The sequence below is a fragment of the Necator americanus genome, chromosome X (assembly GCF_031761385.1).
Source record: "Necator americanus strain Aroian chromosome X, whole genome shotgun sequence".
Taxonomy (NCBI): domain Eukaryota; kingdom Metazoa; phylum Nematoda; class Chromadorea; order Rhabditida; family Ancylostomatidae; genus Necator; species Necator americanus.
Window position 1 is genome coordinate 16,884,226 of NC_087376.1, and position 13,329 is coordinate 16,897,554.

The 13,329-nt window shown below is 42.7% G+C and overlaps 2 protein-coding genes across 6 annotated transcripts in view; both read left to right on the forward strand.

Annotated features, from left to right (window-relative positions):
• Positions 1-46: 46 nt before the first annotated feature.
• On the forward strand, positions 47-5,104 carry RB195_023643 (uncharacterized protein; the record flags this gene model as incomplete). 2 transcript variants are annotated; one of them, XM_064211149.1, is made up of 5 exons in its annotated part: positions 47-246; positions 301-418; positions 485-616; positions 4,650-4,823; positions 4,970-5,104. In XM_064211149.1, 5 exons carry the CDS (start codon positions 47-49, stop codon positions 5,102-5,104), a joined length of 759 nt encoding a protein of 252 aa, XP_064067030.1. The 2 variants fall into 2 exon arrangements, with proteins under 2 accessions (XP_064067030.1, XP_064067031.1); XM_064211150.1 differs by lacking the exons at positions 47-246; positions 301-418; positions 485-616 and adding an exon at positions 4,455-4,471 and having other exon boundaries at positions 4,541-4,687; positions 4,754-4,823; positions 5,054-5,104.
• Positions 5,105-5,194: 90 nt separating this feature from the next.
• RB195_023644 (uncharacterized protein) overlaps positions 5,195-13,329 on the forward strand; it is a gene marked incomplete at both ends in the record, with an annotated part of 29,538 nt that continues 21,403 nt past the window's right edge. Inside the window, 10 exons of one of the 4 annotated variants that reach the window (XM_064211151.1) lie at positions 5,195-5,305; positions 5,382-5,466; positions 5,838-6,003; positions 6,062-6,269; positions 6,321-6,469; positions 6,532-6,631; positions 7,010-7,088; positions 7,201-7,433; positions 7,488-7,718; positions 7,769-8,011. In XM_064211151.1, the coding sequence (XP_064067032.1) occupies positions 5,195-5,305; positions 5,382-5,466; positions 5,838-6,003; positions 6,062-6,269; positions 6,321-6,469; positions 6,532-6,631; positions 7,010-7,088; positions 7,201-7,433; positions 7,488-7,718; positions 7,769-8,011 (1,605 nt within the window). Of the gene's footprint in view, positions 5,306-5,381; positions 5,467-5,837; positions 6,004-6,061; positions 6,270-6,320; positions 6,470-6,531; positions 6,644-7,009; positions 7,089-7,200; positions 7,434-7,487; positions 7,719-7,768; positions 8,012-8,214; positions 8,261-8,554; positions 8,560-8,883; positions 9,033-9,084; positions 9,256-9,333; positions 9,556-13,329 lie in introns of those variants that run through there. The other 3 variants (XM_064211154.1, XM_064211153.1, XM_064211152.1) reach the window with 3 other exon arrangements.

A 13,329-nucleotide genomic window follows, 5' to 3' on the forward strand; every position in this document is an offset into this window, starting at 1 on the left:
AGAACAACTCGGACTACCCACGAAGAACACGACCGAAATCTGCACCATGTCTGGAATTGGCGGGCACATCGAGTGCTTCGAAAGTCATATGGTTCCGGTTAAACTAGGAACTGCTTTCAGAGAAGAAATTTGCATGACCATACAAACCAGTCATAACAAACGGATTTCCTTCAATGAAATTGGACGCAGAAGATATCGATTTCTTGAAAACAAACACTATCTGTTTAGCAAATTCAAAGCTTCGTGGTGAGCATCAAAATCCACACATTCTTTTTGGACTGGACTACTACCACGATTTAGTTACGGAAATCCACCAAATGGAATCCGAACACCATCTGGTTGTCACATAGCAAAAACAGTTATTGGACCCACAATGTATGGCCGAGGGATCAGCAAAGCAAGTGAGACTGCTAACAAAGTATGTCACAGCATGACAAGAATTTCCGAAAACACGGAACAAGAACTCTTACAGAAAATGTTTTAGTTGGACGGCCTTGGTATCATGCCGGAAGAAACCCAGGGAGACGAAAAAGTTCAAAGATATTTCAAAGAATACTCGAAATTGATCTCATTTGAAAACAACGTTATCACAGCTCACTTTCCGCTGAAAGAGAATGTAATCCATTTGGAAAATAACTACTCAGTAGCTATAAGAAGGCTAGAATCTTTGCAAAACGTCCTCTTATGTAATTTCGAACAAAAGCAGTTGTACTGCGATCTTTTGAACAAATATGTCAGCGAGGGGACCGTAGAGACCTTCGATACAGCAGACCGCTATGCGGCTGGAATCTATTACATGCCACACACAGGGGTATGGAAACCACAGAAAAAGGTCCCTTTAAGGATAGTCTTTGACATTCCGTCTAAATGAAGAGGCCATCTTAGCCTGAACGACGTCATCCGAAAAGGAGAATCCTTCGTTAACAGAATAGATGAAATTCTTACCTCCTCAAGGTTCAAGAAGATCGTCTTAATGTGTGATATTGAATCTGCCTTCACACAAATCCGATTGATAGACTCGCACAAGGATCTTGCGGATTCTTGTGGCTTCAGAATGTTAATCACCCACTAACAGAAGACAACGTCGTCGAATATAGATTTAGAAGGTTGCCTTTTGGCGTTACAGCTTGTCCGAGTATACTAAACATGGTGATTCTGTCCTACTTAGAATCTCAAAACTCGGAACTATCCGCAGAAATTGTCAGAAATTTGTATGTGGATAATGTACTCTTGCAAGCAGAGTCAGTTCCTGAAGCTGTAAAAAAGTACAAGGAATCAAAATATCTCTTCAGCAAGATAGGAATGGACCTACGCGAGTATATTTTTAATTCTGAAGAAGTAAATTCAAGAATTCCATACTCCAACAAACTTCAATCTGGATAAATGGAAATACTAGGAGTCGATTACAATACTATCACAGACAACTTTACTGTGAGAACAAAGTTCTTTTACAATAAAAAGTTGACTAAGAGAGAGCCAAATTAATTCGATTTATGACCCAATAGGTCTCACAGGACCGCTCATCGTTAAACGGAAGTCCATGATGCGAGAAATATTCGATTTAAAAGTGGACTGGAAAACTCCACTCGATCAAAAGATATGCGACGAAGGTTAGAAACTGTGTGAAGAAGTAGATCTAGCAACAGTATCAATTCCCAGATACGTGCTATTACCCAGGATATGTGACCAAAAACGCCTTTGGTTGTTCGCAGATACAAGCAGGATTGCTATTGCAGCTTGTTCTTACTTACAATGTGTTCCCTCTGGCACAGTTTCTGACCTGATCTGTAGAAGGACACGATTGACCCCCAAAAGGTGTCATCAGACTATCCCAAAATTAGAGCTCCTTACAGAATCCTTACAGCAGCCAGATTAGGATGCAGCATATTATCAGTTGTCCAATCAAAAATCGAAGAAGTGAACATAGTTTCAGACAGCGAGATTGCCTTGTATTGGATCAAATCTTCGAAAAGAGTCCCTATTTTTGTAGCAAATCAGCGAGCAAAAATACTTAGTATTAAACAGCAACTCGATAATCATGGTGCTACGGTCAAATTTTTCCATGTTAGCACCGAAAACAATCCAGCTGATGCTGGAACCAGAAGTCTGACAGCACAAGAAATTAACGAGCACGACTGGATCAAAGGACCACGTTGGCTAGAAGATCACTATAGCGAGTGGCCTATCAAATCGATAAACACACAATCCGACATCCATGAGAATGACGGAGTAGAAATAGTGGTTACTACTACATTGGAAGCAACCATATCAGAAAGCAAACAACAAGAACAGCTCTTCAAAATTCCCCAACTCCAACACAAAGTCACTTGGATTTATATCACAGAGGACTCGGAATTATCCAGGCTGATCGTGCAGGATATTCACATCAAAAATGGTCATTGTGGCAAAGAGCACACTCTTTCAATCGCAAGACAACGCTTTTGGATTTCACGTCCCTCTTACGTATTCAGGAAATTCCTGAAAGGTAGCGTCATCTACAGAAAATATCAAGTCTTCCTTCCGGAGCACCGATCATCCCTCCACTATCAAAGGACAGACCTTTAAAGTCCAGACCATTTCAAAGTATTGAATGTGACTTCATGGGTCCTTTCACTTCAAAAACTCTCGAGAAAATGTACGCGTGTTTATACACATGCCTTACAACTCGAGCAATACAGTTAGAAGTAGTAGGAAATCTTTCGGCAGGAGCATTCCTCAACTGTTTCGTGAGATTCACCTCGCGCAGAGGAGTTACAGAGATCTGCTCAAATTGGGGAACCAACTTCAAGCTTGGTGAAGTCATTATCACAAGAATGTTCTCTGACCTCAACGAAAATGGTCGATCTCTTATTTCATATTGTGCATCCCAACGAATAAACTGAATTTTCAATCTTGCTGGATCCCCTGGATGGGCGGTGCATGGGAACGACTAGTCGGTTTAACCAAAAAGTTTAATAAATCAATAGGGCGCAAACGCTTGAGCTTTGCAGACATGTGCACCGTGATCACTCGAATTGAGGCGATTCTAAACACAAGACCTCTTGCCAAACTGAACTCCAGTGATATCGCAGAGATACCATTGAGATCCCTTGATTTTTTGAAGGGAAATTTCAACTACTCGCTTCCGAACGACAAAGTTGCAGACATATCGGGCGATCCTGACTACGATCCTAATCTCATCCAAACAGAAAAACACGTATCTGAAGTATTTCAAACATCAAAAATGATAGCCAATAAGTTCTGGGAGAAATGGAATGTTGAATATCTGACCTGATTACTAGAAACACAAAAAATCAACCTCATACAACCCAGACACCTAACAAGATCAGCTCCAGAAATAGGTGAAATTGTTCTGATTGAAGAACTAATTGTAAAGAAAAAAGGACGAAACAAAGATAGCACAAAAGAAATGCCACGGGAACATGGTCTGAAGGAAAAGGCAAGTCCACGTAGATCTGCGAACGCCGGCAGAGTTCACAGCCGCGCGGTGGCGCAGTCAAGTATCGTCGGTGCACGTGGAAAACGAACAGTCAACCTCCAAAAGTGCTGGTACCCATACCCGCTCCTCATGATACTTGCTGGGACCGAGTGGTCACGTTGCCGCGCGCCTAGGCGGGCCATCCGATCCTGCCGCTAGAGCCCGTGATTTCATGTTGGGGTAGGAGGGTGATTCCTTCCATTATTTTCCTAATTGCCGTAAAAACGACAAGCTTATAGAGTTAGCGCCCTTGCAGAGGCCCCACTAAGATTAGTCGTCGAATATGTGTCTTTTTGTGCAAACCACAGATGATGCGCAGGGGCTTACGGCATTTGAAATAATATTTTCTGATTTTGGTTTTTACTTCAAAATTGATGTCGCCTCTTAGATGCAGTACGTTGCTTACTCACTCCTATTGTTTTGTTTTCGCAGATTTCCATTTTGCCCCTCCAATTGATGCCATTACGTTAAGATATTGTAACTTCAACGCCCTTCCTCTTTTTCATGTTTCCTTTGACACTGTATGCTGTACTTTCTGTCATCCTTTGTTGTCGCATGTATGTAATCATGCGAACCATTGGATGCTCTGGAGGGGAAGCTTGATGTGTACTGTTGCGTTTTTATATGATATCTACCTTAAGACACTGCCAGCCTAATTAAGTGTTCAAATTTTGTGTACCTTAGAGATTCTCCACAACACCATACAGCACTACAAATATCATATTTCTCCCACTAATGTCCACGAGCCAGTAGATATGTCCACGCGAACGTTTAGTGACCCCTTAATAAAACAGAATACATCTCATGACTAGTGGTGTTGAACGAAGGCCTCTCTATAGCCCGTCATCTGGAAGAAGAATATCGGATCATGTAAGCCTACACGAAAGTCATTATCTGAGGCTGTTCTCAGTCGAGCTGGTCGAACTATTTATCTATCTCTGTCTTTACTCCTAACAACTTATCTTGAATTTAGATTATGGATGCCACACGCAAGTCAGTTTTTTTTTTTTAACACTACTTTGCTTCTTCTTTCGCATGCGAACTATATTGCTCTAATTCTAGCGTCGTCATGAATGTATATCCGATTTGTGATGTAGACAAGGGTAAAAAAATCCAGAGGCACCTTGCTCAAGTCCATGGATACTCACAAGAGCAAATAGAGGAATTTAAGCTTGACAAAAAGAACCAGAAAATTGCCGCCTCAGGGAAGTCAGTATATAACTGTCAGTACTGTGATACGGGATTCAACAGTATTATTGGGCTGAGCCGACATAGAACCACAAAGCATGCTGACGAGTACTCACCACCAACTATCCCGTGTCCCATATGCGGAGAGGGCGTCAGAGTGAGTCACATTGATGAACCGCAGTTTTCGCGATGGTTTTGTACATTTAATAATTGTCATTAATTCATTTCAATTCACTCATTTAATACTTATGTTCACATCTTTATTGATTTGTCTTTCTGATTCTACCAAATGCATCCATGCAGAGTCACCGTGAGCTCGCAGAGCATGCTCATCAACAACATGCTGAAAACTCAGACGAATTTGTTGTGGAAACAGTCGCTTTCCAGAATGCACAAGATTATCACGTTCGAGTATATGACAACTTGCGTAAACACTAGTGTATCTCAAGTGATTTTTTTCTCAAGAGTTGGAAGTTGGCATCAGAGGAAGCAGGTGTAATAAGTCGCTTCGTAACAAGGACTAAGGTTATGGCGCAGGCCAAAGTCACCTATCTCCGCTGTCACTGCTCGTTTCACTGTCCAGCTTCGCGACCTGAAAAGACGAAAAAGTATGTGATGAACTGCACAGCGTATATGAATGTACGTGCACTACAATTTCAATATAAACAATCAGTGCCTCTTCAAGTGAATCATAGTGGAACCAGACGAATTCTAGGTAACGGAAAGGATTGATGGTGTGACAGTCGAACACTGCCTCACCTATCTCGGACATGAAGCCTGTCCATCTCAGCTGAGACTAGGTGAGAGTGCTAAAAAGTATATAGTCTCGCTGTTAAGAGATGGTCTCACTATCCGACAAGTATATAAAAAAAAATAAGAATGCAAGTAAGAGGAGCCCCCCTTACTCGCCTTTACTTCATTACAGCACGAGACATAAGGTAAATCACTTTGCATAAACGTAGAATCTGAAGAGATCAATGAAAGGGATTTTCAGAAGTGTCGCGGCTGCAAAGTGTCGCGTGCAGCCGGGGAGACTTCACAACTTCGACACGGTGTCAATTCAAATGCGAGTTGATGCCAACTCGGAATCTGATGGCATTCAGCTTTCGTGCTGAGTAAATAAAATCTAGCAGAAAATCTATGCAGTTTAGAACTTACAACATACATTTAGTCGTCACTAATCCAACGCAGCGACAGTGGCTGCGGAAGTATGGACAAAGGGCATTATGTGTGGACGACACGTTTAACCTAACGTCCTATGCGCTGAGACTGGCCACAGTAATTGCTGCGGATGAGTGGGATAGAGCTTTGCCAGCCGCTTACTTACTTTCTTATAGGTGATATACCACTAGTGCATTGAAAGTTGTCACTTTCACATTCTTCAGAATTTTTCAGAATGACTGAGGCAGAGGTGGGCTTATTGTTTGAGCACGTGAAAAAGTACCTGCCTTCGTTCCACACGGACTACTTCATGACGGACGACACGAACACATTCTGGAACGGCTATAGCAAGGCCTTTTCATCATCTTCGACTAAGCGGCTCCTGTGCTTATGGCATGTGCAACAGGCCATGAAGAGGAATTCGAACACGAAACTTATCAATGTATGTACTCTTTCTTTTTAGCGAAAACAAGTCCTAATTACAATTCTTCAGCGTGACCTCTTCGAGCCCTTACTCAGGAAGTTGAAAGAGATACGCCTCGTACGTAACAGAAACGTGTTCGTGGCGAAATACACGTCAATGCTGAGGTACCTCCGTGAAAATGAAGAAAGCGGGCTCGCATCGTACATGGAAAATTCATGGTACGTGCTTATATTGTTTTCTGATCAGTTGATTGTTGAATATAAGCTATCTTCTTTTGTAGGAGTGATAGAGTGGAGCAATGGGCAGCGTTTGGGCGGCTAAGGTCCTGCGTAAACACTTCTATGCTCTGTGAACGTTTCCATAAAACGTTGAAGCACGAGGTGCTGGACTGAAAGGCCAACGTTAGAGTAGACAGACTTCTGCAGCTGCTCATCTCACTAACTACCGAACTAGAAGAAGGGAGAGAGATAACGCTAAGCAAGACATTGATCGATTGCACACTATATCATTTAGAAGGAAAGAGGGCTAGAGGAAGGAAGGTACAGGCTCCAGCAACATCATAAGGCGCACGCGATGGCTGTCAACAAATACTGTGGGCAGCAGCACCTTGTCACTGTTGTTGGTCCTGGGACCTGAGAAGTGAAGGACAATGGAAGCTCATATTGCGTTGAAGAACAATATTGCCCATGCGATAAGCAAGTAAGCTCTCGAGAAGAAACTGCAATGTTTAAAGTTTAGATTTGAGTAATTATTTTTAGTTTAACAATCACTGCCGTAGAGAGGGGTGTGCTGCATGCCCATACGCTTATGCTTGCACTTGTCCCATGGATGTGAAAAGTGGGATTAGCTGTACGCATGTCCATGCAGCTTTGTTGTACGCAGCAGCAGATGAATCTAACAGACTACTCTTTATCCAGTTTATTACTCTAACTTACATATATATTTGTAGGACGTCGCTCGCCGCAAGATTGTGGGTTTTCAATGTCTTCGGTGGTAGATGAAGAAGCTGAGATTGTGCAAGATGCACTCTACAGCTGCGATGGAAATGAAGAGATGATGGAGGTTGTAGTGGATGATGAAGTGGAGAGCGCAGATGGTAGTGATGTAGGTGTGGAGATGGACCTAAGGAGCTCAACGGATATACAGGACGAAAACAGAGACCTTCTCCAAAGGATTGAAATGGTATTTATAACTGGAGTCTATGGTACGGTTTTCAAAAACCAATAATATATTCAGGAAATGGCATCGATACGAGAAACTGCGATCAAAATGATGAGAAGGCCAGCAGAAAGCGCTCGAATGAACATGGCGGAAACGCTGCGCGATTTGGAACAATTACGGGAAAAGATCGAGTCGCTACCAGATAACGCTGAAGGGAGCGACCAAAACATGCGCCTTGCACGCCGTCCCGATGTTCCTCCAGTCGGCCGTCCTCGAGCTTCTACTCAGATACGGAAATTACAGAAGGTTTGAAGTCAATCGTAAGTGAAAGAATTCCCCTTAAAATGTTTGTTCAGCGAGCCCATCTACGCAAGGAAGAGCAAAGTAAACGACGAAAGCCACTGCTGGAAATTCCGGATTGTGCACATGACGAGAGGGACGCGTGTGCTGTTTGCCTTCGGATGCAGCCAAGTAACAGCACAAATAGTCAGATTTGTTGGATTCAGTGTCCAACATGCGAAAACTGGATGCATACCGAATGTATCAGCAACAACGTGTGCCCTCACGATGAAACAGAGTTGGGCAGCAGTGATGCGTAGGGAAACATTTAAAACATAAGAATGCGTATGCCTGTGTATTGTGTCATGTGATGGGATCAATCTATATAGTGGTACAAATGTCAAATTTTGCTGATAAGAATAATATGTGATGTGACATACAAATACAAGATGTAAACTTCTTCTTTATATAATGTATAAACTTTGTATAAGCAAACATGTTACCGTCTCCTTCAGAGCATCCAATGGTTCGCATTATTACACACATGCGACAACAAAGGATGACAGAAGGTACAGCAAACGATGTGTAAAGAAGAAGAAAAGCGGATGAAATTACAATATCAGATGTGATCGCGTGCATTGAAGGAGATGACTTATGTTTGAGGAAAAAGCCATGAAAAAGAGCGCATATGCAAACGAACACAAACAACATACTGAAGACAAATAAATGGACAAATGAAGTAAAGAATTCCAGTGCAGTGTGTGTAGTCGCACAAGCAACAGTATATTCGACGTCATCCACTTCCGCAACGGTGACTTTTATAATGCTCCCGTATCAATCAAAATCAGAAGATATTATTTTAGATGGCGTAAGTCCTTTTCTGTGTGTGGCATGCACACTTCACAATACATTCGACCCCTAGTAGGAACTTTCGCAAGATGTGGCTTCTGCACGTTTGTCGTATCCCGGGCCGTTTTTACGGCAATCAGGAAGATAATGGACGGAGTCACCCTCCTCTCCATAATCTATGACTAGGCATTACCAACCGGGAACCCGCACTACCGAAGATTCGTGGTGTGATGCCTTTAGGTCATGCTTTTGCTTTGAGAAGAACCTGTTGTTGTGTGTCGCACGAATCCTCATATTGCTGTTGCGCTTTTTCCTTTCTTTTTTAAAGTTGTTTCGCTTCTAGGTATGTCGGACCTTGGCGCGTGTGTCGAGAAGGATTTGGTGGACGTTTGGAATTACGCAAAGGTTGAGAGTTTTCAGCAAGATTTAGTGTTCGGTCTGCGAATTCGTCGACTAATGCACATCAGTCATGTGCAAGACAAAGAGTTGCAGGTTTATCCTTTTATTGATAAAATGTTTAACAACCAAGCCTCTCAATTTCCAGGCTGTTGGACTTTCGCAGTCGCAGATTCGAGATATCAGAAAAGCTGCTTTCGAAGTTCAGGAGAAGGCTAACAAACGGAGTACCAAGTCTGAGTTAGTGTATGTTGAAAACGGAAATTGTAAAGGCAGTAGCTCAGCTGAATTGAATAAGACGTTCATACCTAAAGAACAGGTAAGATGTTCTAAGTAGTCCAATCAAGTGTAACTCGAGACGCATGAACCATTTTGCGCGCTAACATCGACTTTTTAGATAAAGTTATTGGAAACTATCGGCCAGGGATCGTTTTCCATAGTTAAGCGCGCCTATTGGTATAGCTCTAATGGGGAGAGGGTGGAAGTTGCAGTGAAAATTCTGCGAGATGTTTCACCGTCTAAAATTGAAGATTTGCAAGCTGAAGCAACCCATCTTCTCAGACTTCAACACTCCAATCTCATCCGAATGTATGGTGTTGTGCCACGACCAGCAATGATGGTCAGTTTTGTTTCTTCCGACAAATTCCCACTTCAGTTTTATATCATTCGATTGGAATGCGTAGTACTTTCATCTCCATTTGCATGACATTTCCGAAACATCCTTTTTGCAACTATCGGTACTGGACAGCGATTGCACGACATCTTCACTATTGTTTTTTGTCCTTTTAGTGGCTTTGTGATTGTTCGTTCTTTTTGCTGACGATCATACTGTTTCGATCGTTGCAGATGTAAATACCAAAATGGGTGCTTTTAATAGTATGAAGAAGTATAAAGAGTTTTTTTCTAGCGCTTGAGTTGGTGCTCCTTTACGGGTGAAATGTAGCTGGAGAGTAGCGGCGCACTCCGCACTGCTTTAAAGACGTCACCCCACGAATCTGAGGTGGTACGGATTTCAGGTGGAGTATTCGTATACGGGATCGTAGATTAAGAAGAGGGAGGTGATTCCGTCCATTTTTTGTTGATTGCCGTAAAAAACAGCCCGGAAGATGCGGCGCGTTCACAAGGATGGCGCGCTCCAATCGAACTCGTTGTAGAAAATAGCGTGCCGGACCGCGAAGCCGTATCTTCCGATCCGTTTTTTACGGCAGTTAGAAAGAAATGGACGGAATCACCCCCTCTCGTCAATCTACGATCCCGTATACGAATACTCCACCTGAAATCCGTACCACCTCAGATTCGCGCAGTGATTCCTTTAATCGAGCTGTACAAAAGCAAATTGCGGGGAAGCCATCTCTCAGGCCATTTTCAATAAAATCGTACACGATATGACATACCAGAGTACTACATGATGTCGCTTCCAATAAGTGTGTTGCGAGTTTGGTGAGGTTAAAACATTAGCACTCTTAACTCCGTCTTCCTTTTTTTCTTTTAGTAGCTTTAGCCTACATGCCTACAGCTTTAGCCTGCATAGATCCTCTAAGACTAATGCTTAGATTTTAGAGCCCCGACTCACGACCAGTGATGAACTGTCGATTGATGAACAATAGCCTTCTAAAATGGGAATACCATTTGTCAGTTAAGAACGGTCTTTGTGCTTCAAAGTGCAGTTCGATTGGAGCAGTGTTTTCCCTAAACTACACTTTGCTCCTCTTTTTCATCAGAACCTTAGGACGGTACTCACTGTTTATTTTGTAGCGATTCGTTGTGGGATCCCAATGGTCGATTTCCGACGTGCAGAAGCGTGGAATTATGTAGTGTGTCTACTTGTTTGAAAAGGCCATGTCATGACAGTCGAAGGTGCTAGGTTTAGTTCGTGTGCATTCGAAAAGACCCACGTCCGAATGCAGTGGATTAGTTAAGCATTCAGGGGCCCTTATTACTGGAATAATCGAGATCTCCGCTGTCAGATTCAAAACTGGGGTTTCTCCCACCGAGTATCATTTGATTTTATCTTTCATGTCTAGCCGACATTTGGTCTTGAGGCGCTCATCACTGCGCGAGGTCTTAGATCTTCTAATCATCTTTATCGTTTTGCTATGCTTTCGCTGTCACATTCGTTTTTTTTTTGGCCTGTTATCTTATAACGTCAAGAGCAATAACTGGGGATTTTTGTTAGTTGAAAACTGAGCTTTATGTTGAAAACTGAACTTCGAGATGTTTAATAAGACGATTCGGAACTATGTATACTACATGTTGAAGTGACATTCCGAGGTAGTTCTCTTGTGCGACGCATAACTTCTGATGGAAGGTAATTATGATAACGTGCCTCCACAAGTCAGGTATCCTTTCCTCGATCCATATTGTGCGGATGATCTTTGCCATGTTACGAATCCCCATGATCCATTCATCTTCACCAGACTTTGTTTTGCATCCTTTCGATACAGGATCTCCCACTTGGTCGTTTGTTTCTCGCTAACTTCGGACCTCGGTCATTAGATGTGCTCGAGTTTTTTAAAGAGCTGACAGAGCTTGTTGATCCAGCAATGTGTTGAAGCGCTCTTTGCATAGTGGGAAGTACGGCTTCTTTGATTTCACTGGGAATGCTGAGGACTGGTGAACATCTCTTCACCTTGCCACTATACTTTCTTAGTAAAGCATAGGGTTCCTTTTCGCTTTCTTAATTGTGCTCTGGCGAACCACCGCCCTGTTTTATAACTCATCCTATTTTATATCCTTCTGGCACCGACGCAGCAAGTCGACGCTCTGGGACCAGTTCCATCCCATTTTATCAAAAGACTGGTGCGTCGGCGCGAGTAAGCGGTAAAATGGGATAAGACGGGGCCAACGGTGTCGGATTATATGACGATCCTGGAAAGGAGTGAGGTGACGCTGTCGAATTGATGCGCCATTGTGCAATAGTAGCTAGCAGTTCACGAGAACAGTGACCTGACGCAGAACGTTATCTTTATCAATACGATAATAATGTTCACGCAATTACATGTTAGCACATAACTCTGTGTTAATGGTTGAGGCAAAACAGAAAAAAAAAATATCCCGTACTTGGAAGACTTTCCAGATTGAGGGGGTCAAATGGACATAGGTGTAAAATCAAGTTTGAATACACTACAAATGTAGTAACTACCACATTTAGGAACAAAACTATCAATATTTTATTTTATCAATGTTTAAACTTCTTTTAAAAGAAACGAAGAAACCGTTATTGGGAAAATCCGAATTTAATTTTACAGAAAGTGCCACTACTCATAATTTTTATTGATCAGTGAAGGCAAGAGCAGCGAGCACCAGAAGAAGTCTGAAGTCCGGCTTTAGCCTGACGTTCAGACCGATGTATATGGAACGTTGGAACTTGCTTAGGAACTTCAATGGCTTTTAATTTCTGATTGAAATCTACTACACTTTCGCCTTGATGAGTTTTCACCCATCTTTTTTTACATTGCAACTTTCATTTTTTACATTTTTACATTTGCTATCCATCGCCGCACGTCGAGTCAGGACATACCACAACGTAGGTGGAGCAACGTTGAGAGTAATCAGCGAATACAGTAGTTTTGGAGGTAGTATCGCACTTTGCACTTGGCTCGCACCCTGTTTAAGGCAGCCGTCGAGGGTGAGAAATGCCACACTTTCACGTTGAAGTTCGTCTGCTCACAAGGATCTACTAAATGAGCATTATCGACCGGCGTTTGCACTGCGTGATACCGTTTTCTGAGCAGATCAGGCTGTTATTCGAGCGCATGTAACTTTGCGCGCTGCTTGAAGTGAATATTACTATATCGTTGGCGTACTCGAGATCCACCAACGAACGTTTAGACGCTGCATGGGAATCGTCGGCGAGACATTGCTTTATTGTTTTCCGCATGATGTCATGTTGACATCATGCGGAATCATCATCACTACATCATCGTCGTACTCGAGGTCGAAAAAGGGACTCCTATTCGTTCAAGATCCACATCAACGGAACATTGCTCAAATGTTCCTCGCAGGATATCATCGACGACAAAGTTGAACAGAAAGGGTCCCGCCCCCTTGTCTTACTCCAGTTTCCACTTCCAACGATGTAGTATATTCGGCTGGTGTTCGAACCGCAGCAGTTCTTCTATTCATGTCGTTTATTAGGCGTACGAATTTTTCTGGAACTCCATCGGCACGAAGTGCGTTGAGAAGACATCCTCGATGAGGAGAGTCGAAAGCGGCTTCGAAGTCTAGAAAAGTTGGTGCCACACTTCAACCACTCTCTTCACAATGAACACCTGGTCAATCATCGAACGATCACGACGAAAGCGGGCTTGTTCGTCGCGGCTGGTTTCTTCGCTATCCTTGATTAGTCAACATATGTAAAATGATGAGTTCCACAGCTTTGTACACTACACGC